The sequence below is a fragment of the Talpa europaea genome (genome assembly GCF_964194135.1).
Source record: "Talpa europaea genome assembly, chromosome: 9".
Taxonomy (NCBI): domain Eukaryota; kingdom Metazoa; phylum Chordata; class Mammalia; order Eulipotyphla; family Talpidae; genus Talpa; species Talpa europaea.
The window spans coordinates 110,223,242-110,247,197 of record NC_140076.1 but is presented as its reverse complement, the minus strand read 5'-3'; the positions used below and the strand labels follow the sequence as shown (position 1 = coordinate 110,247,197).

At 36.1% G+C, this 23,956-nt stretch overlaps 1 protein-coding gene across 2 annotated transcripts in view; it reads right to left on the bottom strand.

Annotated features, from left to right (window-relative positions):
* Positions 1-8,979: 8,979 nt before the first annotated feature.
* SYCP1 (synaptonemal complex protein 1) overlaps positions 8,980-23,956 on the bottom strand; it is a gene marked incomplete at both ends in the record, with an annotated part of 54,796 nt that continues 39,819 nt past the window's right edge. The window contains 7 exons of one of the 2 annotated variants that reach the window (XM_084243515.1): positions 8,980-9,117; positions 9,215-9,301; positions 16,424-16,567; positions 19,161-19,340; positions 21,972-22,031; positions 23,172-23,246; positions 23,747-23,839. In XM_084243515.1, coding sequence (XP_084099641.1) covers positions 8,980-9,117; positions 9,215-9,301; positions 16,424-16,567; positions 19,161-19,340; positions 21,972-22,031; positions 23,172-23,246; positions 23,747-23,839 — 777 coding nt within the window. The remainder of the gene's footprint in view (positions 9,118-9,214; positions 9,302-16,423; positions 16,568-19,160; positions 19,341-21,971; positions 22,032-23,171; positions 23,247-23,746; positions 23,840-23,956) is intronic. The other variant, XM_084243516.1, reaches the window with a different exon arrangement.

The window sequence follows — 23,956 nt, the reverse complement described above, 5'->3', positions numbered from 1 at the left end:
TGTGAAAGAGAACTATATGACTGTGGGAAATAGAGATTCTGTACTTAAAGGACTGAACACAAAACCATTTGCTCCAAGATCTAGCAGAAAAGTAGATTGAAGTCTACGAAGTGTCCAAGAACAAATGAGTGGATTAGGAAGATGTGGTATGTACACACAATGGAATACTACTCAGCTATTTAAAGGAAAAAAAAGTCATGCAAAATGTGTTGTTCAGTGTCCACATATTAGAGTCTTTTCCTGTTTTTTTTAAGATTTATTTATTTATACAAGAACTGGGGTACAGGTCAGAGGCGCGGGAGGGTGAGAGAATTCACCAGAGAGAGGGGGGAACAAAATAGGCAAGACAGGAGAGGTCTGCCTGCGCCATATGGGTTTCTCCCTGGCCGGATGGAGTCGAACTCATGCTGCAGAGGCTGCGGACAGCTTCACAGCACAGCACTCAACCCGCTGTGCCACCAGGGAGACCCCTTTTCCTGTTTTTGTGGCTGATATTTAATAACATTGTGATCAAAGATATTTTGATTTCAATCAAAAAATGAAAAAATGTTTACTTTGTAGAATATGCTTTTGTCATGGAATACATTTTCAATTTTTATTTGCATGATTTATACACTTAATATATGCATTTGCAACATGGGTAGAACTGAAGGGATTATGTCAAGTAAAATAAGTCAGAAGGAAAAAGACAAATGCCAGATAGTATCACTTCTATGTGAAATATAGAACAAAAACAAAGACTCAGATAATACCAAGCCAATAACAAACCTCCCCGGTGGCACAGCGGTTGAGCGCTGGGTTGAGAAGCTGCCTCTGCAGCCTCTGCATCGCCGGTTCAATCCCCGGCTGCTCACCGGCCCCCAGAGGAGGGTCCCACATGGCGCGCAGACCTCTCCTGCTGCCCGCTGCTCCCCTCAGCAGTGTACTTTGGTCCTTCTGCCTGCTCTGCTCCCCGCTCTGGCTCTGGTGAATTCTCTCACCTTCCTGTGCTTCTGACTGTACCCAGTGCTTGTATAAATAAATAAATAAATCTTAAAAAAAAAAATCTGAGTGTATAACTGAGGCTACCAGAGGAGGAGGACGATAGAGGAAAGCAAAATGGGGAGGGAGCACAATGGACTGTGGGAGAGGACTATGGGTGTCTTGGTGATGAGCATGTTGTAGTGACATACATCAGAAGGGTGTGATCCTATATCTGTAAATCATAGGCAATGTTGTAAACTAATGTTACCACAATCCAAAAAATAAAAAGATTTTACAGCAAAAGAAAACATAAGACAATTAAAAAGACACCTCATTGAATGGAAGAAAATATTCGCACAATATATAATGTGAAAAGGGATTAGTATCAGATATATTTTAAAAATTCATACAACTCAACAATGACAAAAAAAACCAATCCAATTAATAGGCTGCAAATAGGAACTGAAAACTTACCCTAGGCGATCCAGAAGACAGACGTAGGAAAAAATATTCATTGTCACTTCTGTAAGAAAAAGTCAGGTTAAAACCACAAAAGATACCACCTCACATCCATGAAAATGGCATATATTAAGACCCCCAACAAGTGTTCGAGAGCATACAGAGGAAAAAGGAACCCTGTTATATTGTTCTTAGGAATGTCAACTGGTACAACCATTATGGAAAGCAATCTCGATTTACCTTTAAAAAACTGAAAATGGGAATACCCTATAACCCAGCAATCCCACTCCTGGGCATATTTCCAAATACCATGAAACCATACACACAAAAATCCAGATGTTCTACAATGTTCACCGTAACTATGGCATGGAAGCAGTTAAAATCTATTGACAGATAATTAGATGAAAAAGATGTATATCCACACTATGGAGTACTACATAGCCGTAAGTAAGGCTGAAATGCAGCCATTTTCAACAAAATGAAAGGAGTTTGAGAGAACTTAGTGTACTAAAAAAGTGATAAAAACAAATACTGACATTTTTATAGCAGACAATTAGATAATGTAACAAAACACTTTGAAAAATTGGACATCAGTAAACACCATTGAAGGCTCTGAGGGAGTGAGGAAGGAAAGGCACAAGAAGATATACGGCACAAGGGGAGGGAAGGCAGTATATAAATAATAATAAACTAAATACACAAACATAGAAAACAAACAAAAAAATACTAAATCTAGAGGTGTGGAGTCTCTGTTTAGATGCTAACTGCATTCATGTGAGTAGATTTTATCATACCCAGGTAAAATGTATAGGGTGAGAACAGTAGCTACTCCTTGATCCAGGCCAGAGGAATACTAGGGTTGGGGAAACAAAGAAGCCTGCAGGATAGAGAAAAGTGCAACAAATGTTAGGTGATCAAAAATATTTATGGAATGAGTAGAATGAAGATATACTAAAAATTATTCCTTTTATGCTATCAGTAGCCTGTTATCACCACTTCAGCAGGTATGGCCTCCAGTACTTTGCTTACATTATTATTCAGTTCTTACAATAACTCTGCAAGAAATATAATCTCTGATAGATGATTAGGTATTTACCATCACATGAAAAAAATTGTTTACTTTGTAGAATATGCTTTTGTCATGGAATACATTTTCAATTTTTATTTGCATGATTTATACGCTTAATATATATTTCCACACCAATGATTTCATATTTTTACTATCAATCCTAGAATATACTTTCAACTTTTATTTTCATAATGATTTGTATATTTAATATATACTGCCACAGCCATGATTACATATTTTTACTATCACTCCTAGGCAACATCTATTAAAAATCTTAATATACAGAGGCCCATGAATTCCAAAATTAATCACTTATCCTACAGAAATAAAAGCACTAACAGCATTGCTCTAGTGCAGAAAACGAAAAACAAAGAAAATTCCCAAGAACTCAGTTAAGACAGAGTAGGTTATGCCAACAGTAACAACCGAAACTCTCAGGGACTATCTTACTCATTCTAATGACCATGATGGGTTAATGACAGAACTTTAGTCCATGTAATTGTCATTCACAGATGTAGGATCACAAACTGCTGCAAGGGGAAGATTGTGATAGAGCCTCACACTATTAATCAAACACTCTGGTACAGAAGTAATGCACATAACTTCTACCTAAAATCCATCACCAGAATTTATCATCTAACCTTACCAAGGTGGGAGGGGAAGTGTAATCTTCTCAAGAGCCTGGAAAGAGAAGGGCTGGATATAGGTGATCATAAAAGTCTCTACTGTCTCTACCACACACTTTAATAAACAGCTAGTTATGGCACATCCATAAAATATTACATAACTACTAAAAAGAATGAATTGGAACTTTCATTTTAGAGAGATTTCCATGTTAAGTGAATTAAACAAGACTCTTAAAAGTGTATATATATATATATATATATATATATAATCTCATTATTGTAAATTAACCATGACTAGAGAATTCTGTGTGTATGCATGTTAAAATATAACTAATTAAATACATTATATCTATCTATTCGTTATGGAGAAAAACAGGGAAGGATATACTCTAGATTCTTGTCAAGGGATACCCAGAAGAGGTGAATTTGGCAAGGGAAGTCCTGATTTGTGTGGAGAGAAGAGAATGAGGGAGAAGGCATAAGGAAATAAAGCAAAGGCACCAAAATTTAATATAATTCTACTTATGTACTGATATAAATTATATATATACGTAAATTATTTTTAAAACTTTTAACTTTGCTTTTTTTTTTAAAGATTTATTTATTTTATACAAGAACCAGGGTACAGGCCAGATGCGTAGGAGGGTGACAGGATTCACCAGAGACAGAGCAGGGAACAGAGCAGCCAGACTGACAAAATACACTGCTAAGGTGGAGCAGCGGGGGCGACAGGAGAGTTCTGCAGTGCCATGTGGGACCCTCACTGGTCGGCAGGGATTGAACCAGCCCTGCAGGCTGCAGACAGCTTCACAGCATGGCGCTCAACCGCCTGTGCCTAACTTTGATTGCTTTTCTGGAACTTAAAAGTACTGAAATTATTTTTTCAGTTCTCTCCAGCTCTAACCGCTATGATTTTGTAACTTTAAATAATTTTATCTTGTCTCCTATTTATCATTCCTATTTCTATCCCACAGCTGAGCTGACCCTGATTAAAGTTCACGTTGTACTACTATAGCCTTGGACTATTAATTATAATAAATAATGTATTTCTAACCTTTATATCAACCAAAGCAACTTCTTCTTTGACATCATAAATTTACATTTACATGAAGCAGGAGATATTTTATTACTGCTAGAGTGATAAAGTTGTGGATATTTTCTTAGGACAAGTATTAAAGTTAATCCAAAAGTCCAAAAGGACTAATCCAAAACATAAACATTGAGCCTACAAAATTTTCCCTTCTCTCATCAGGATTACTTAAAAAGCTGCAATAGCCACATCATGTTCCAATTTACCCTCAATGACATTTTTTAAAACATCTTTTTTTCCAACTGGGGGATGGATGATAGCAGTTATGAGAACTTACACTTTTTGTAAAATTTAAAACACCTTATTTTAAATAATAAAGCCTTATTTTCTTGCTTAAATTCATTCCATTCAAAACCAAAAAAAAAAAGCCCAAATTTTGCAACATAGCACAAAACATGATATGAAGAGACCATGGACTGGTTCTGTTAACTGCTCTTCATCTCATCCCTTATACTGCTATTTTTTCATTTGTTTATATATTTTTGTTTGCTACTTGACCTGGAATCATTGAAGGCAGAAATTATGTATGTATCATATAGATAACAGAAGTCCAACTACTCATTTTATATTTTTAGAAGCAGGCAGTCCCAGTCAGAAATATTTGAAATAGATCACTCCCTTCTTAAACCACTTGTTCTTTGGGCTTCTCTGATCCCTTATACCCCACCAGTCTCTCCTTCTTAGTCTTTGCAGCAACTCTCCAATCCTTGGCTTTAAAATGTTCCAGAACCTCCAAGGATCAGTACTAATTCTTTCCTCTTCTAAAACTACATTCTTACTCTCAGTAATGACAGCACATTCAGTCCTATATTTTAAATATCACGTATATGTCAATGACTAAATACTGACCCTTCGGAAGAACTCATGAATCATTTGACCAATGACCTACTCAGTGTCTCTTAGATAACTAATAGGTTAGGTATATTTGAGGTACCTCAAATATTACAAAGCCCAAAATAGAACTTCAAAATCCAACTTTGTACTTTGTTTCCCGCACCTTATCTCCAACCAATCTGTCAGCAAACATTTTTGGCTTCTTATCAAAATATATGTCAAATACGACCTCTGACTGAGTCCCATTTCTCAATCTAATGGAGCTTTTATTTGCTTTTTTTTTTTTTACAGCCAATATTTAACTGAGTCCCCCTCAGTCCAAACCTTTTTAGAGCCTATATCCTACAGATACACAGACACACAGTAAGGTGTTCAATTCTTGTTTCAAAGCTTATACATCATTCACTTAAGACCCAGAACCTGCTACCCATTGCTAGAGAAATGGTAATTCATGGAAAAAACAAGGCTACAATAGGTTACAATGACACACCAAGTGGTAATTTCTGTGGAACTGTTCAGAGCAGACCCACCAAAGCCACATTAGAGATACAAAATTAGTATGCTATTTAGCTCCCCTAAATTTCACACTATTTCCCTCTCAATGTATCTACCCTATTCATCAAAATACTGAGATTTGCTAATACTCTCCTGAATTAAATTTATCCCCTCACTAGAGGACCATCCATCTGCAGTGGCAAAGACTACTCTGTAAAACACAGCATGCTGGGCCTCCCCGGTGGCGCAGCGGTTGAGTGCTGGGTTGCGAAGCTGCCCGCAGCCTCTGCAGTGCCGGTTCGATCCCCGGCTGCTCCCCGGCCACCAGAGGAGGGTCCCACATGGCGCGCAGACCTCTCCTGCCGCCCGCTGCTCCCCTCAGCAGTGGACTTCGGTCCTTCTACCTGCTCTGCTCCCCGCTCTGGCTCTGGTGAATTCTCTCGCCCTCCCGCGCTTCTGACTGTACCCAGTGCATGTATAAACAAAAACAGCATGTATAAACAAAAACAAACAAACAAATAAATAAATAAATAAGCATGCCTCTATTAAAAAAATAATAAATAAATAAATAAATAAAACACAGCATGCAGTAGATTACATGCCCTCTAAGGCAGGAAGCTCCGTGTTTAAGAGAGACGAGGCTGGGTCCCATACCATATGTCCAGTTTCTCCTAAACTCATCAGATTAATTCATGCATTCAAAGAGTGACTAAAGAGCATGAGGAGTTTCCTTCCAACCTAAAAATGGGTTATGACAAAAAGCTTCTTCCTATAACAATCTCTAAACTGCATTCAATTTTTAAAAAGGCATTAACTGTATAACTTAAAACAAATTTCCCATAATAATCAAATTATAAATTTGCAATTGTTCATTGCTACTATTTCAAAATATTTTAATTAATTTGTAGGATTTTTAAAAATTCTTCTGATAAGGTTACCACAAATGAATGCACTGATCTCAAAATTTGCAGTAAGTTGTTTTTCTTACTCTGGTGTCTTTATGGGAATGGTATAAATGTAAAAAAAAAAAAATGAAATTTATTCTGTACTTGGTTATTAAAATTGACTCCATAGTCGCTACATGCAAAAGAATGAAGCTTGACCACTACCTCACACCATACACAAAAATCAACTCAAAATGGATTAAAGAACTAGACTTTAGACCTGAAACCATAAAATACATAGAAGGAAATATAGGCGAAACACTACACGACATGTACATCAAAGACATCTTTACAGACACATCACCCAACGCAGTGATAGTGAAGGCAAAGATAAACAGCTTGGACTACATCAAATTAAAGAGCTTCTGCACAGCAAAAGAGACAATAACAAAGAGAAACCCCACCAACTGGGAGAACATTTTTGCACACAACACTAATGATAAAGGACTGATCACAAAAATCTACAAAGAGCTGATGAGACTCAACAACAACAAAGAAAATAATCCTGTCAAAAAAATGGGCAGAAGAGCTAAAAAGAAACTTCTCTGAAGAGGAAATGCAAATGGCCAACAGGCATATGAAAAAATGTTCAACATCACTTGTAATCAGGGAAATGCAAATCAAAACTACCATGAGATACCATCTTACACCAGTGAGAATGGCACATATTAAAAAAACTAGCAACAACAAATGTTGGCGAGGTTATGGAGAAAAAGGAACTCTCCTGCACTGTTGGTGGGAGTGCAAACTGGTCCAACCACTATGGAGAGCTGTGTGGAGATTCCTCAACCTACTAAAGATAGAGCTTCCATATGATCCAGAAATTCCACTCCTAGGTATTTACCCAAATGACACAGAAACTTTAATTCCAAAGGGCACCTGCACCCCTATGTTTATAGCAGCACAGTTTACAATAGCTAAGCTTTGGAAACAACCCAAATGCCCAAAAATAGATGAATGGATCAAGAAGATGTGGTACATATACACCATGGAATATTACTCAGCATTCAAAAAAAGATAAACACATGCCATTTGCAGCAACATGGATGGCGCTGGAAGGGATTATGCTCAGCGAAATAAGCCAGAAAGAAAAAGGAAAATACCGGATGGTCTCACTCATAGCAGGAATCTAGAAAACTTAAATAAGGGACCAGGAAAATGAATAACTATAAGAAAGCGAAAATCAAAATCAACAAAAAACTATGAACCAGAGACACTCTATGAGGGGTGGGGGCGGGGAGGGGAGGGATTGGGGTCAAAATTAGGGGGTTGCATTTGTATGGGGAATATAAAAATAAAATTTATTTTTAAAAAAATAAAATAAAAAATAAAAACATTAAAAAAAATTGACTCCATAGCTCAAAGTGGAAGATTCAAATATAGGCTACTGTAACAATGTTTTTAACACTTGAATCATGTACTGAACAGTTTTGCTCTAAATTGTATCTACTGTAAGAATCATAGGTATGATATGTGTAAGTTTTTCTTAACTACATATTAATATTTAATCAATCCAACAGATATGGAGTACCTACCACGGGTCAGATATTGGTATAGTCACTCAGGATGTAGCAATAAGCAAAGCAGACAAAACTCTGTCTTTGTAAAGTTTACATTCTAATGAGGGAAAACAATAATCCTAGCCCTGTTTCCCTTTTGCAGCAAACTGGGAAGCCAGTTGTTGAAGATGGCAGAAGTAGAAGTTACAAGGTGGCAGGGTTCCTGACACTGCCTTAGAGAATGCTATTCACTAAAATAGAAATATTTATTTTGGACTTTAGCTAAGTGAAATTTGATTAACTATAGAAGCCAGTGATTCCCTAATACAATAATTTTATTTTAAAATGTTTCAAAACATAACTTCAAATGTGAAATATCACCTATCAACACTTATAATCCCCCAAAAATTACTTGCTCAAGAGACCAACATTAAAGTTTTAATTAAAAGATCAGAAGCTATAACTCCCAAAACTGTATCTATTTATCAGAATATTGTCATAAGCACACAAATTAAAGGAGAAACATACTTTCTGAAATATTACAGTATTTTCATTTATATACTGTTATAATAGTGTAAATTCAATCAAAAAATGAATACTTAAAATAATTTTCAGTATTATAAAAGATGATGCCACAGAATTAACCAGAAGCTTTTTTTATTTGCATCTGAAATATTTTAATAGTAAAGAATAAAGAGTAAATCTCAATGGCATACTCCCTGCGTTCAATGGCTATCTTCACAAATTTGAAAACTTAGCCAAAATAGTTTTTATGAATGCAAGAAAAGGTAAAAGCAAAATATAATCATCTATCTGAATATAGATTTTCAGGTAACATGTGGCTATTTCACATTTAAGTCAAGGTATAAAAATATAAAGAAATTATTTATGAAAATATCAAAAGTCTCAACTGCAAAAAAATCTGGCACCTTAGGAAATGCCAAAAAATTAACTACAAATTTCATGTTATAGGCTCCTTAATCATATTGATTTTCTGAAATTAAACAAAGAGCTTTTCTGCTTCCTTTAGTTTTTTCTTTCTATCCATTTTAGCAATTGCAGCCCAACGGTCCTCCTTCATTTTCCTCATAGTTCCAAACTTCAGTGTAGGCACCGGGGTTGTTAGCGATGAAGGGGTCTGAACACAAAATAAAATAAAATGATAATATATTTAACTTTTAAAAGCTAAGTCCAAGTTTTGAAATCTGCTTTCTGAAATAAAATGTAAAAGCTACCTTTTTTGGTGTTCTGACACAAAGTTGAGAAGTTGGTAGATTATTCTTATATAGTTTTTTCAAGGTCTCTTCCTCTGATACCATGCTCTTAAAGAAAAATATAAAAATATAATTTAGGGGTTGCCATGATTAATATTTTATTAAAATCTGGCATACTTAGTACATCTGAGGAAGAGGAAGGACAGAGGAAGGCAAGAAAGGGGGAAAGAAGGGGAGGTGGAGAGAGGAAGTAAGGAAAAGGAGAAAGGAAAAAAGGCTGTAGACAGACTAACAAAATAAATTTGCAGTCTGCCAAGCAAGGACCTAGATTTTGATTCTATTAACTATATTCCAGAAAAGTTAAGAGGAAAAAAAGATGTGTACGAATAGTATTTTCCTATTGATTTCCATTTCAGTTTGAGTCTTTATACTACCACTCCCTGCCCCAGCCAAACCTTCCCCCCAGCATACTTACTCAAACTCACACTTTGAGCTTATAATGATTTATAATTCTATAAAAACTATAATGTCATTATCAATTTATGAGTATTGTAATTCTCCCTAATAAAACTACCTAATGCTTATTTAGTACTTTATGTCAGGTATTGTTTTAAATATTTTGCATATTTTAATAAGTTTTAATCTTATTACAATTTTATGAGTTTTAATCTCATAACAATTTTAAAGTTATACTAGCTTATCCCCATTTTAAAGGTAAAGAACTGAGACGCACAAATATTAAGTAAGTAACTTGCCCAAGATTACACATTAGTAAGAGGTGAAGCCAGGATTCAGAACTCATGTAGGCTAAGTTCAGAATTCCTTCTCTTAATAAATACATTATATGGGCCTCCCTGGTGGCGCAAGGGGTTAAGACACAACCTGTTGAAGCAGTCCACAGCCTCTGCAGCATGAGTTCAATCCCCGGCCGGCCAAGGAGCAACCCACATGGCGCAGCAGACCTCTCCTGACTACCCCGCTGCTCCCCTCAGCAGGGTACTTCGGTCAATCTGCTTGTTCTGTTTCCCAATCTGTCTCTCACCCTCCGCACCTCTGGCCTGTACCCCAGCAATTGTATGCATAAATAAATCTTTTTAAAAAAATACATTATACACATGTAGTGAAGAAAGTAATCAGTTCACATTATCCTTTCTAGTTCATTATTTAACAAAAAATTCAGTCTTCATAATAAAAATACCATATTTTCTTAAATTCTAAGATTTCAGAATTTAATAGGCCACCAAATACTGCCTTTTCAGATACATTTACAACCAGTACATACCAACTGACTAGCTTAGGAAAAAATTATTTTAAAAATCATGTAAACCATTAAAATTTTATTAGGTGAACAGTAACTGATTATTCATTAACGACTGTTCACTTAAAAATGACTAACTAGTTAACCCAATTTAAAACAGCAGAAGTTTTCTGCCCTTATGATTTCTTGCAGCATTCATCTAATTCATGTTTATTGACCATTTGTATATCTTTGAAGAAATGTCCTTGAAGCACTTTTTAATTGGGTTGTTGATTGTTGTTGAGTTATGGGAGTTCCTTTTATACAACAGATACGAATCTCTTGGTAGATATGGAATTTGCAAACATTTTCTCCGATTCTTATGCTTGTCTTTCATAATAGTGTCCTTTGAAGCACACAAGTTCTTAATTTTGATGAAGTCCAAATTACTGTTACTTTTAGTGGCATATCTATGAAATCCTTATCAAAGTCAAAATCATGAAGATTTGGGGGTGTTTTCAATGTTTTAGTCCTTAAGGTTATGTTCCCCAATTCCATTTTGAGTCAATTTTTGTACACTATGTAAGAGTCCAACTTCATTCTTTTGATGTAGATATTGTCCTAGCACCACACGTTGAAAAATCTGTCCTTTCCTACACTGAATGGGCTTGGCACTTATCAAAAACAACTATGTACGTAAGGATTTCTGTGTACCCTATTTTATTCCATTGGTCTGTGTACCTGCCTTATGCCAATATTACACTGTTTTAATTATTAGCTTTATAGCAAGTTTCAAAGTTACAAATTGTGAGCCCTCCAACTTTATCCTTCTTTATAAGTTTGTCTTAACTATTTGGTGCCTTGCAATTATATGAATTTGAGCTTCTCCATTTCCGCCAAAAAGATTGTTGAACCTGAGAGAGGTTGCATTGGATCCATACACTGCTTCTATAGTACTGACATCTTAACAATGTTAAATTTTCCTATCCATGAACACAGATGTTTTCAGGTCTTTTTTAATTTTCTTAGCTATTCATTAATTTTTTCCAGCAACGTTTTATGTTTTCACTTTCATTCATCTCTAATTTCCTTTGTCATTTCTTCTCTGGTCCTTTGGTGGCTTGAAGTCGACTACTTTCTACAAATGTGAATTTTCTAAGTTTTCTTATTGACTTCTAAGTCACAGAAGATACTTTGTATAATGCTTATCTTTTCAAATCTAGTGAGACTTGTTTTGAAGCCTTTATCTGTTCTGCAGAATGTCCCGGTGGTGTGCACTTGAGAATATATACTTTATTGCTGGTGGGTTGAGTGTTCTGCAACTCTGTTAGATCCATTTGGTTTATTTCATTTTTTCAGCCCTCTATTTCCTTATCTTCTGTCTGATCATTCTATTCATTATTGAAAGTAGGGTACTGAAGTGTCCAACAACTAATGTAGAATTATGTATTTCTCCTTTCAATTCTGTAGTCTTGCCTCATAAATTTTGAGGATGTTTTTAGGTTTGTAAATGTTTAAAGCTCTCTTATCTTTTTGCTAGATTGAAGCTTTTATTATTATATAATATTTCTTGTCTGCTGTACTTTTGGTTTTTGGTTTTTGGTTTTTGTTTTGTTTTGTTTTGTTTTGTTTTGCTGTACTTTTTGATTAAAAGTTTGCTTTGATGGAAATTAGTATATCTATCCCAGCTTTTTTTTTATTACTATTTGGATAGAATATCTTTTTCCATGCATCCACTCTTCATTTTCATTTGTGTCTTTGAATTTAACACAACTCATATAACAATGTTTCAGCCAATGATAGGTCACATATATGATGACAGTGGTTACTATAAGCCACACCATATAGCCAAGGTGTGCAGATTTATGTATTAGACTGTATGACAGTCACACACTAATGAAATTTCAACCTGAAGGACTCTTTTCAGCATTTCTTGAAGAGGTCTCATGGGTAACTCCTTCAGCTTTTTTATAAATCTGGAAATGCTTGATTTCTCCTTAGTTTTTGAAGCACTGTTTTGTCAGATAGAGAATTCCCATTTGATTTTTTTCCTTTAATACACTGACTATTTAAACATGTCTTCTTGCCTCCAATGTTTCTCATGGAAAATCAACAATATTATAAAGAGGATACCTTGTATATGATGAGCCGATACTTTTGCAGTATTTAAGATTCTCACCTTATCTTAGCTTTTCAAGAGTATGTTTTTATAGTGTACTTTGATTAGAGTCTAAGTATACCCTATTTAGGATTCACTGAGCTGTGTGAATTTGCATGTTCACTTCTTTCATTGAAATTTGGGAATTATAGCTATTATTTCTTCAAATATTCTTTCTTTCCCTTTTTCTCTTCTCCTTCGGGGACTCCCATAGTGCATACATTGGTGAACTTGATGGTATCCTTTAAGTTTCTGAAGCTCTGTTTACATTTCTTTACTCTTCTTTCTTGCCTCTCCACATATTCAATAATTTCAATTGTTCTATCATCAAGTTCACTAATTATTTCTTTTGCTTACTTAAATCTGATTCTGAACCCTCTAATGTCTTTTTTTTTTTTTTAGAGGCATGCTTTATTTATTTGTTTGCTGGTTTGTTTGTTTGTTTTGTTTATACATGCACTGGGTACAGTCAGAAGCGCGGGAGGGTGAGAGAATTCACCAGAGCCAGAGCGGGGAGCAGAGCAGGCAGAAGGACCGAAGTACACTGCTGAGGGGAGCAGCGGGCGGCAGGAGAGGTCTGCGCGCCATGTGGGACCCTCCTCCGGTGGCCGGGGAGCAGCCGGGGATCGAACCGGCCACGGGCAGCTTCGCAACCCAGTGCTCAACCGCTGCGCCACCGGGGAGGCCCCCCTCTAATGTCTTTTCATTTCAGTTTATGTACTTTCAACCCCAGGATTTCTTCTTGGTTCGTTTAATAATTTCTATATCTGTATTTCCCATTGTATTCATATATTATTTTTCTACTTTTGCTATTTTAACATCTTTAGACACTTGTTTCAAATTCTTTGCCTAGCAAGTCCAACACCTGCACTCTCTCAGGGACTTTTTCAATTGATTTTACAAAAGCCATACTTTTCTTTGTATGCCTTATAATTTTTTTGTTGAAAACTAGATATTTGAATCTTATCATTTGGTAAGTCTGCAAAGAAGACCTACCCCTTTCCCCAGGGTTTCTTATATTTATTATTTTTTTAATTAAAATTCTTTTTTGGGGGGCCTCCCTGGTGGCGCAGCAGTTGAGCGCTGGGTTGCGAACCTGCCCGCAGCCTCTGCGGCGCCGGTTCAATCCCCGGCTGCTCCCCGGCCACTGGAGGGTGGTCCCACATGGCGCGCAGACCTTTCCTGCTGCCCGCTGCTCCCCTCAGCAGTGTACTTCGGTCCTTCTGCCTGCTCTGCTCCCCGCTCTGGCTCTGGTGAATTCTCTCGCCCTCCCGCGCTTCTGACTGTACCCAGTGCATGTATAAACAAAAACAAACAAACAGATAAATAAATAAATAAACATGCCTCTATTAAAAAAAATAAATAAAATAAAATTCTTTTTTTTTTTAAGATTTATTTATTCATTTATACAAGCACTGGGCACAGTCAGAAGCGCGGGAGGGTAAGAGAATTCACCAGGGCCAGAGCGGGGAGCAGAACAGGCAGACTGAGGAAGCACACTGCTGAGGGGAGCAGTGGGCGCTGCAGGAGAGGTCTGCGTGCCATGTGGGACCCTCGCTGGCGGCTGGGGATTGAACCCGCGCAGCGCAGCAATTAACCACTGCACCACTGGGGAGGCCCTTCTTGTATTTATTTACTTAGCTTTGTTATGCTTTTAACTTTCGAAAGTTTCTCTGTGCCAGCAATTAATCTAAGGAGAAAATGTGATTATCTTCTCAGGTTTTTTTTTTGAGTCTGTGTCTTTTTCAGTATATGTGTAATACTTTTCTAAATTCTCCATTAATGTGACTGTTTTTGAAAGTGTTAATCCTTAAATTTCTGGCTTGTCAAACATGGAAAAAAGAGAAAAGGACAAAACAGGTGCAGTTTGTTTAAATCCTTTGAAGACACTTCAGCTGGGGAGGGTTGAAACATTGGCTGCCAGTCTATGCATGCCCTTTAATGATCAGAAGCAGCAATCAGAACAATAAATTTTGAAATTTAGAGGACAAGGTCCTTCTTGCTTGTTGGAGTTCTAGTAGAACACAGAAATGTGAGCACAGCTGCTTGCCACAGGACGATGAGCTGGGTAATATGTATTTGTTACCATGCTTAGTGCTGAAATTAACCAAAATCAACCATAATATACCAGTCAAATTTTTCCCTGAAAGTTTCAAGTATTCAAATAGTCTCCATAGTTCTAAAATAGTTGCTGCAGATAGTTTCAGTATCTGCCAATTCAGTAATTGCCAGTACAATTACAATTTGGGTAGAGAAATGAAATCTAGGTACTTCCTGTCCTACTATCTTCTCCATGGTAATTGTAGATAATCCATTTTTAAAAACTATTTTTATCATAATTTGAATGTTCACCAAAATTTAAATACAACAGCTAAGAAAATTACAAAAATAACAAATAATTTCAAGGAATAATTATAACCAGTAAAACCCATTGTGAAATATATTTGTAGATTAAACAATCATGTACAATTCTTTATTAATTTGTTTATTGTATTGTAAAGTTATGATGTGCCTTTGAAAAGTGAAATGAAATCATGAGTCACTGTGAATTGCAGATCAGTTAAGACACTATCCTATATTCATCCTGCTAGAAAAGTAGTAGGGATCCCAACCCAGGGATGTCTAATTTCAGAGCTCAGGCTCTTTCTACTAATTCATTACATTAGTAGAAATCATATATCTTGATTTCAGTTTGAATTGGCAGTTATTATACCCAATGACATGTGCAGTCTACAGAGCCAGACAATCGCTGTTCAAATTTTGGCTTCATGCCTTGCTACGTATGTGATCCTGATCAAGGAACTTGCATAACTCCATCTCCTCATATATAAAATGAATATAAGTGTCTGAACTTCTACAGAATGAGACTGTTGTAAGAAGTAACTGTAGTAATCTACATGAAGTCTTTACAACAATATTGGGTTCACAATTTTAATGTTAAAACATTAATTACCTATAGTTACTTATAAAAGTCACTAGAGTAGGATTATATAAATTAAATATAATAGAGTTTTTAAGAGCTTAACTATTCATTATTCCAGAAGAAATGAAAATAGAGGATCCCAAAGCAGTTGAAAAGCTTGTAGGATCTTGCAGATATTAGTGGAAATAATTAAACAAATTATTTTAAATAGATTTTTGTAATCAGGAATATTTGGTATATTATTCCATTGAGTGTGATGAGACTTAACTATTTTCAAGTTAAATGCATCTAAACTTGATTATTCTTAATAAATCATCATTATGCCTTTAAAAAATACTGGAATGTGTGAATATACTCATAAGAGGGAGTAATTAGTGCTAATAACTGCCCTGGAAAATAGCCTCCTTAAACATGCATCTTTAATACATTAACTCTTTAAGAATGATACAAACCTTCTATTTGTCAACCAATACTTCGATATAGATTTCAACAACTAAGTGGAATAAAATTTAAAAAAATGTATATAATGCAAAGTTTGAGAGAGGCCCTTAATATAAAATTTGACTATAGCAATAGTATTTTCAACTAAAATTTCTTTAAAAAAAGAAAGAAAAAATGTTAAAAACTACTTTATAATACTTTGCTGGAAAACAATATGGTTAATCATCTCATATACCAACTATGTTATATCAAGAATTTCAAAGTGCCATACTTTCTAAAGTCTAGATATGATTTGAATCTTAATTTTTCTAAAATGCTACCAAAGCATTGGATTGTTTTATAGTAGCATTCTACTGTGTTTCACCATTGCAATGATAGGCACTATGTACATACACATATATACCAAGAAATTATATAGATAAATTATAACATAAACTAATAGTAAATGATAATAATTTGCAATATTTTTACCAAAAGATCAGTAGTTTCTGAACTATCCGAATTAATATCAAATTCAAAGACCATCTTTCTCTTTTTATTATTTTCTTCACTGGGCACATTCTTGTCTTCTCTTTGCTGCATTTTCAGTTTTGTTGGTGTCTTGACAGTATATGCCTATTCAAGAAAGAAAAGCAACATAATATCCTACCAAATCAAACATATGTTATTAAAAGACAAATGAGTTTTAGCAATCAATAACTATCCATTATTATTGATATGTATATGAAGTAGAAATTTTGGATAAAATTTTAATTCAGTTGTTTTTATACTAAAAATTTTATAACTTTCTTGAAAAAATTTACAATAGTGATCAGTCGTCCTTCCCTTTTACTGAAAAACAGATTGGGGATGGAGGAGGAAGAGTCTACAGCTTTGCAGTCAACAATCTTTTTTTTTTTTTTTAAATATATTTGTTTTTTTTTTTTTTTTTTAAAGATTTATTTACTTTTATACAAGAGCTGGAGTACAGGCCAGAAGCACGGGGCGGGGGGTGGGGGGGCGGAAGGGTGAGAAGATTCACCAGAGACAGAGCCGGGAGCAGAACAGGCAGACGACCAAAATACACTGCTGAGGGGAGCAGCAGGAGAGACAGGAAAAGTCTGCCACTCCATGTGGGAATCTCCCTGACCAGCCAGGAATCGAACCCATGCTATAGAGGCTACGGACAGTTCCACAGCGCTGCGCTCAACCCACTGCACCATCGGGGAGGCCCCTTTTTTTTTTAAAGATTTATTTTATTTCTACAATAGCTGGGTACAGGCCAGAGACATGGAAGGGTGAGAGGATTCACCAGAGACAGAGTAGGAAACAGAACAGACAGATAGACTGAAGTATACTGCTGAGGGGAGCAGCGGGCGAGTCAGGAGAGGTCTGCTGTGCCATGTGGGTAGCTCCCAGGCCGGCTTGGAATTGAGCCTGTGCTGCGAAGGCTGTGGACAGCTTCACAGCTCTGTGCTCAACCCACTGCACCACCAAGGAGCCCCCCAGTCAACAATTTTAAGGACTTTTCCTAACCATAACTGAAAACAAAGAACTGAGTTTTTACAATGAGGTACCATCTTACACCACTGAGAATAGCATATATTTAAAAAATTAGCAACAACAAATGTTGGCAAGGATGTGGAGAAAAAGGAACTCTGCTGCTTTGCTGGTGGGAGTGCAAACTGGTCCAACACCATGGAAAGCTGTGTGGAGATTCCTCAACCTGCTAAAGATAGAGCTTCCATATGATCCAGAAATTCCACTCCTAGGTATTTACCCAAATGACACAGAAACATTAATTCAAAAGGGCAACTGCACCCCTGTGTTTATAGCAGCACTTTTTACAATAGCTAAGGTATGGAAACCACCCAAATGCCCATAAATAGATGACTGGATCAAGAAGATGTGGTATATATACACAATAGAATACTACTCAGCCATCAAAAAAGATAAACTCATGCAATTTGCAGCAACATGGATGGAGCTGGAAGGGATCATGCTCAGCGACATAAGCCAGAAAAAAAAAAAAGAAAAATACCGGATGGTCTCACTCATAGCAGGAATTTAGAAAACCTAAATAAGGGACCAGGGAAAAGACTAATTATAATAAAGAAAAAATCAAAATCAACAAGCAACTATTAACCAGAGACACAGTACCAGCGGTTGGGGGGGAGGAAGAGAGGAGGGATTATGGTCAAAATAAGGGAGGTGGAATTGTATGGGGAATATAACCAAATGAAAATGCATACATTGGGCCTCCCCTGGTGACACAGCAGTTGAGCGCTGGGCTGTGAAGCTGCCCGCAGCCTCTGCAGCGCCAGTTTGTTCCCCGGCTGCAGGCGAGGGTCCCACATGGCGCGACAGACCTCTCCTGCCGCGCCCACTGCTCCCCTCAGCAGTGTACTTCATCAGTCTGCCTGTTCTGTTCCCCGCTCTGGCTCTGGTGAATTCTCTCGCCCTCCCACACTTCTGACTGTGCCCAGTGCTTGTATAAATAAATAAATAAATCTTTAAAAAAAAGAAAAAAAAAAAGAAAATGCATACATTGTGCAAAAATGAAAAATGATGTAAGAATTATATAAAATAAAATATATTAAATAAAAAAAGAACTAAAAAAAAATTTCTCCAAAGAAGAAAAACAAATGGCCAATAACCATATGAAAAATGTTCAACATTACCAGTTATCAGGGAAATGCAAAAACACCCGGAAAGTTATAGAATCTGCCCAAGACACCATTAAGTTGTGGACAGTAATAGGAAGAGAAAAAAAGGAAACCATTTCATGCATGTATCACAAAAAAATGAAACATTCAAGAAACTGGTTATATATATATATATATATATATATAAAATCTATGTTTGTGATACCATATATATGGTAAATGATAGAGAACCTTCTTTTTTTCATTAAAAAATCTACTTATTAGGGCCTCCCTGGTGGCGCAGTGGTTGAGCGCTGGGTTGTGAAGCTGCCCACAGCCTCTTTAGCGCCGGTTCGATCCCCAGCTGCTCCCCGGCCACCGGAGGAGGGTCCCACATGGCGCGCAGACCTCTCCTGCTGCCCGCTGCTTCCCTCAGCAGTGTACTTCGGTCCTTCTGCCTGCTCTGCTCCCCGCTCTGGCTCTGGTGAATTCTCTCACCCTCCCGCGCTTCTGACTGTACTCAGTGCTGTATAAATAAATAAATAAATCTTAAAAAAATCTACTTATTAATTTTAGCAACCAACCTTTGGTAATGGTGTTGATAAAGTACTTTTGGCAGATGTCCATTGAGAGTCTCTTTTATCTTTGTTTTTGCCATGATCAGCAGAGGTGAAATTTTGATATATATTTTGTGAAGGAGCTGTTTTAGAATCAAATTTCCAATAACTAGTTTCAGGTGTTTCCAATAACGAAGTCTGTGTTTTCTATATTGAAAAACAAAAATGAATAAACATCATCAAACTTTATTTCATAGTGAAGCTGAATGGGGCTGAATCTGCAATGAGTTTCAATTAAGAACATACAGTGTGCAGGATGAAAAGGTACAACAACCTGTGCTACAAAAACACTGGAAAGAGTCAAGTAATATGCTCTTTTCTACTAGAACTGTTACTGACTTACTAGGTCTTTTAAAGTAAATCTCCAGACTTTAATTTATCCAAGTATATAATCAAGGAACTAAAACTGGGTAATCTGTAGATCTCTTTGCCAAATTCTACTGATTTCACTTTATAATCTTTTTCCCAACAGTAATGAATTTTAGTATTTTTTTTTCAGAAATACTGAAAAAAAGGATACAGCTTTTTTCTAAATATTTCTACATCACAGTTTAAATGAAAGCAAATTTGATAAAACCAATTTTTTTCTCTTTTCTTTAGATGCGTTATGAGTCATCCTGAGAACCTTCAAAATGTAACTGCTTTCTTGGACAAATTTTGATTCTCAAAAGACTGAGAATGGCAACTACACCACCTTGTGGCCATGTTTGAAAGTTAACATTTCCTTGGTAGCCCAATAGTCTAAAAGTTGCATCCCCACTCTACCATACTGAAAATGATCCCCTTGTTAATACATTATGGAACTCTATGTATTTCCCTACAAGATACATTTTTTTTCTGACTGTTACATTTCCAATGATGAATATTCAGCGTATTTTAAAAACAGTGGTGGAGCCTCCCTGGTGTCTCAGCAGGTTGAGCACAGCACTGTAAAGCTGTCTGCAGCCTCTGCAGCGCTGGTTCAATTCCCAGCCGGCCTGGGAGATACCCACATGGAGTGACAGACCTCTCCTGTCTTGCCCGTGCTCCCCTCAGCAGTGTATTTCAATCAATCTGCCTGTTCTGTACCCCACTCTATCTATGGTGAATCCTCTCACCCTAGTTCTTGTATAAAAATAAATAAATCTTAAAAAAAAAAAAAAAACAATGTTGTTTCCTATGCGCCAAGTCCTATTTTAAATACTTCGCAAATATGGGGAAAAGGATCTTTATTTTCCCTTTACAGATGAGGTTAAGTGTCTAGTATAGAATTTCAGAATTAAGAAATCCTTTTTATATACCTTCAAATATAAAAATATTTGATTATTATCAATCAAAATCATCAATAATAGGGCCTCCATGGTGATGCCAGGGGTTAAGATGCAGCACCATGAAGCTATCCCCCAGCCACTGCAACATGAGCTCGATCCCCGGGCAGGGTGATACCCACATGGCGCAGCAGACCTCTCCTGACTCTCCCTCTGCTCCCCTCAGGTGTGTATTTCAATCAATCTGCCTGTTCTGTATCCCTCTCTGTCTCTGGTGAATCCTCTCACCCCCGGCAACACCTCTGGCCTGTACCCCCATTCTTATATGCATAAATAAATAAATCTTAAAAAAAATCAATAATTAAAAAAAAATTTTTAAATAAAGATTATGGGCCTCCCCGGTGGCGCAGCGGTTGAGCACTGGGTTGTGAAGCTACCCGCAGCCTCTGCAGCACCGGTTCGATCCCCGGCCGTTCCCCGGCCGCTCCCCGGCCACTGGAGGAGGGTCACGCATGGCACGCAGACCTCTCCTGCCACCCGCTGCTCCCCTCAGCAGTGTACTTCGGTCCTTCTGCCTGCTCTGCTCCCCGCTCTGGCTCTGGTGAATTCTCTCACCCTCCCGCGCTTCTGACTGTACCCAGTGCTGTATAAATAAATAAATAAATAAATCTTTTTAAAAATAAATAAATAAATAAATAAAGATTACTTTGGATCTCAGTCTCTTTCTCAATTGATTCAGACTAAACTGAGGAAAGGAGCATGCCACTTAGTTGGCCCTCTCAAAACTCAAAATTTCTAGTCTCTTTTACCTTTGTATTTGCCTTTATTGCTGATGTGGTAGTTCTGATGCATATTTTGTGAAGGAGCTGCTTTAGTATCAAATTTCCAATAACCAACTTCAGGTGTTTCCTGAATCTAAACGATCTAAATATAAACTTTAGAATTTTTAATGAAAATATTTTTTTCTAACATTGGAAATTTAGAGAGAAGAAACCACTTTAAGATAACACTATAGGGCCTCCCCTGGTGGCGCAGCGGTTGCGCGCTGGGCTACGAAGCTGCCCGCAGCCTCTGCAGTGCCAGTTCGATCCCCAGCCGCCAGGCGAGGGTCCCACATGGCACAGAGACCTCTCCCGCTGCTCACTGCTCCCCTCAGCAGTGTACTTTGTCAGTCTGCCTGCTCTGCTCCCCACTCTGGCTCTGGTGAATCCTCTCACCCTCCCGTGCTTCTGACTGTACCCAGTGCTTGCATAAATAAATAAATAAATCTTAAAAAAAAAAATTAAAAAAAAAAAAGATAACACTGTAGTAGAAATAAAGATGGAAATCTTCTCTAAAACTCCAAATGAGAAATGCTTTGAAATGGTTAGCTAATATTTCTGAAATAATAAATAGCAAGAAACAACTAAAGAAATAAAATTGTTACACATTTTAAATGTTCTTTTCCTATTTATGAACAAAAATATATTCTAAATGTTAGAAAATGAATTGGTGCCATACAAAAACTATGAGAATTATATAAAACTCTTACCTTTTCTTTTTTTTCTTTGAGAGCAACTGTGTTTTTGTTGGCCTCTTTTTTTAATTTCTCCTATTAAAAAATGAATAAAGTACATTTAATGGGGTCATTACTATTAACAAAAATTTCAAAGCATGGCATATTCTTTAAAAAAACTAGCAACAACAGAGGAGGGAAGAGCACAAGGGACTATGATGATGGTAATGAATTTCTATGGGCACTACACCTCAGAGGAGAAAGCAAACATTGTACAAAAATTAATAATGATATAAAAAATATATAAATTGAATAAAAATTTAAACAATAATTTCAAAGCACTCTGTTTACATAAAGGAAAAAGCAAAGACAAATAAGACATAATTCTTATCTTTCAAGAAGCTGAAAGGTAATGGGAATACACAGTGACATAACTACTTTAAGAACAACATGCTATGTGAATATTTATGTACCGTAAAGCTCAGGACAAAAGTTGTGTGAGATTTTCTATAGGATGCAAAACAATTAAAGGAATTACATGTAAGAAATAAAGTGAAAAATGTAGAGAGACTTGAAATTGAAAGTGCACATTATGTACGCTATTGCAGTGATTAAGAGAACAGTATTTGGAATCATGCAAAAAATGAGTAAGATTTGCATTCTAAAACATTCTACTTTTTTGTTATACAATCTTGAATAAATAACCTAGCCTCTATAAAAATGAACATAATAACAAGTATTGTTTATAACACTGTTATAAGGATTAAATTAAAAGGAGGATACTCAGCTCAGTACTTATATAAAGGGGAAAAGGTAGTATTTATCACATCATTTTCAACTGTCAGTCAATTCACTTTGTAAATTGCAAAGTACTATACAAATATAAGGCTTTATTTTACTCCTAAAACATAATAAAGAACCTAAACTCACATCCAAATATATAACCATTTTTTAATACAGGAGTTATTCCCAAGTATTTCAGTATATCTGAAAACACTTCTACTTTTAAAGAGCACCTATATTTATGTGTGCTTAATATTTACATTAGGGAATATGGTAAATACTTCTGAAAAAATAAACAAGTTTAATGAGGAAGGCTATATTCTAAATCCTTAGCTACCCAAATTATCACATTATTTTCAATATCACATATGAAAATACATATTTTCACATATGAAAATACAAAGTTGCACTTAAACTTTATGATTACATCATCTATAACTCCACAAAACATACTTTTTCTTCTCTTTCTATTTCAAGCTGTTTCTTCATAGACGAAAGTTCACTTTTGAGATGAGATAGTTCAATCTCCTAAAGAAAATGAAACATGATATACAGAAGTGAATCCAAATACTTTTCAAGACAGTAAAAATCAAACTAGTATTTCAAATAAACTTGTTTTTATAGAGAGAAAACTCACTTATAAAATACACTTTGAGTCCACTGATATGAAGGTTGCTAGTTGAACATAACTAAGGATTTCATTTAAACAAGTTTTCCTACAGTTTGCAATAAATAAAAATTTAACATTATGTATATTTCTCCTCATGCTCTCCAATCTATTCAACCCCTGCTCTCCCAATCTCACTGAATTCTAAATTTATTTGTAAAAACGTTTATAACTTTTCATTTGAGAAAAAAAAGTTGATTTCACTATTTCAAAAAATGGTGAAGCTCTGTAAGATCCCATTCTGATGTAAGAGGCTCTGATTCTATAGATGAAAAAATATTATTTTATTTCATATTATTCCTTCCTACAAGCCCTGCCGACATGAAAATTGGCTTTTATTGCTATTTATTCTGTATCTCACCAAAGATGCTTTCACTGATGAATGTTCTTGTTCTTTGCTCTTATAAAGTCCTAACTCTGAGTCTCTCTCCTCAACGATTTTGTCATATTGGTGCTATATTAAAAAGGAAGAACATTTTAGACATTAGAATCCAAGTAGATTATGTTTTAATAGGACTGGTCTCCTTAAGTATTTAATTTTTACAGAAAATATTTATGAATTCAGCTACAT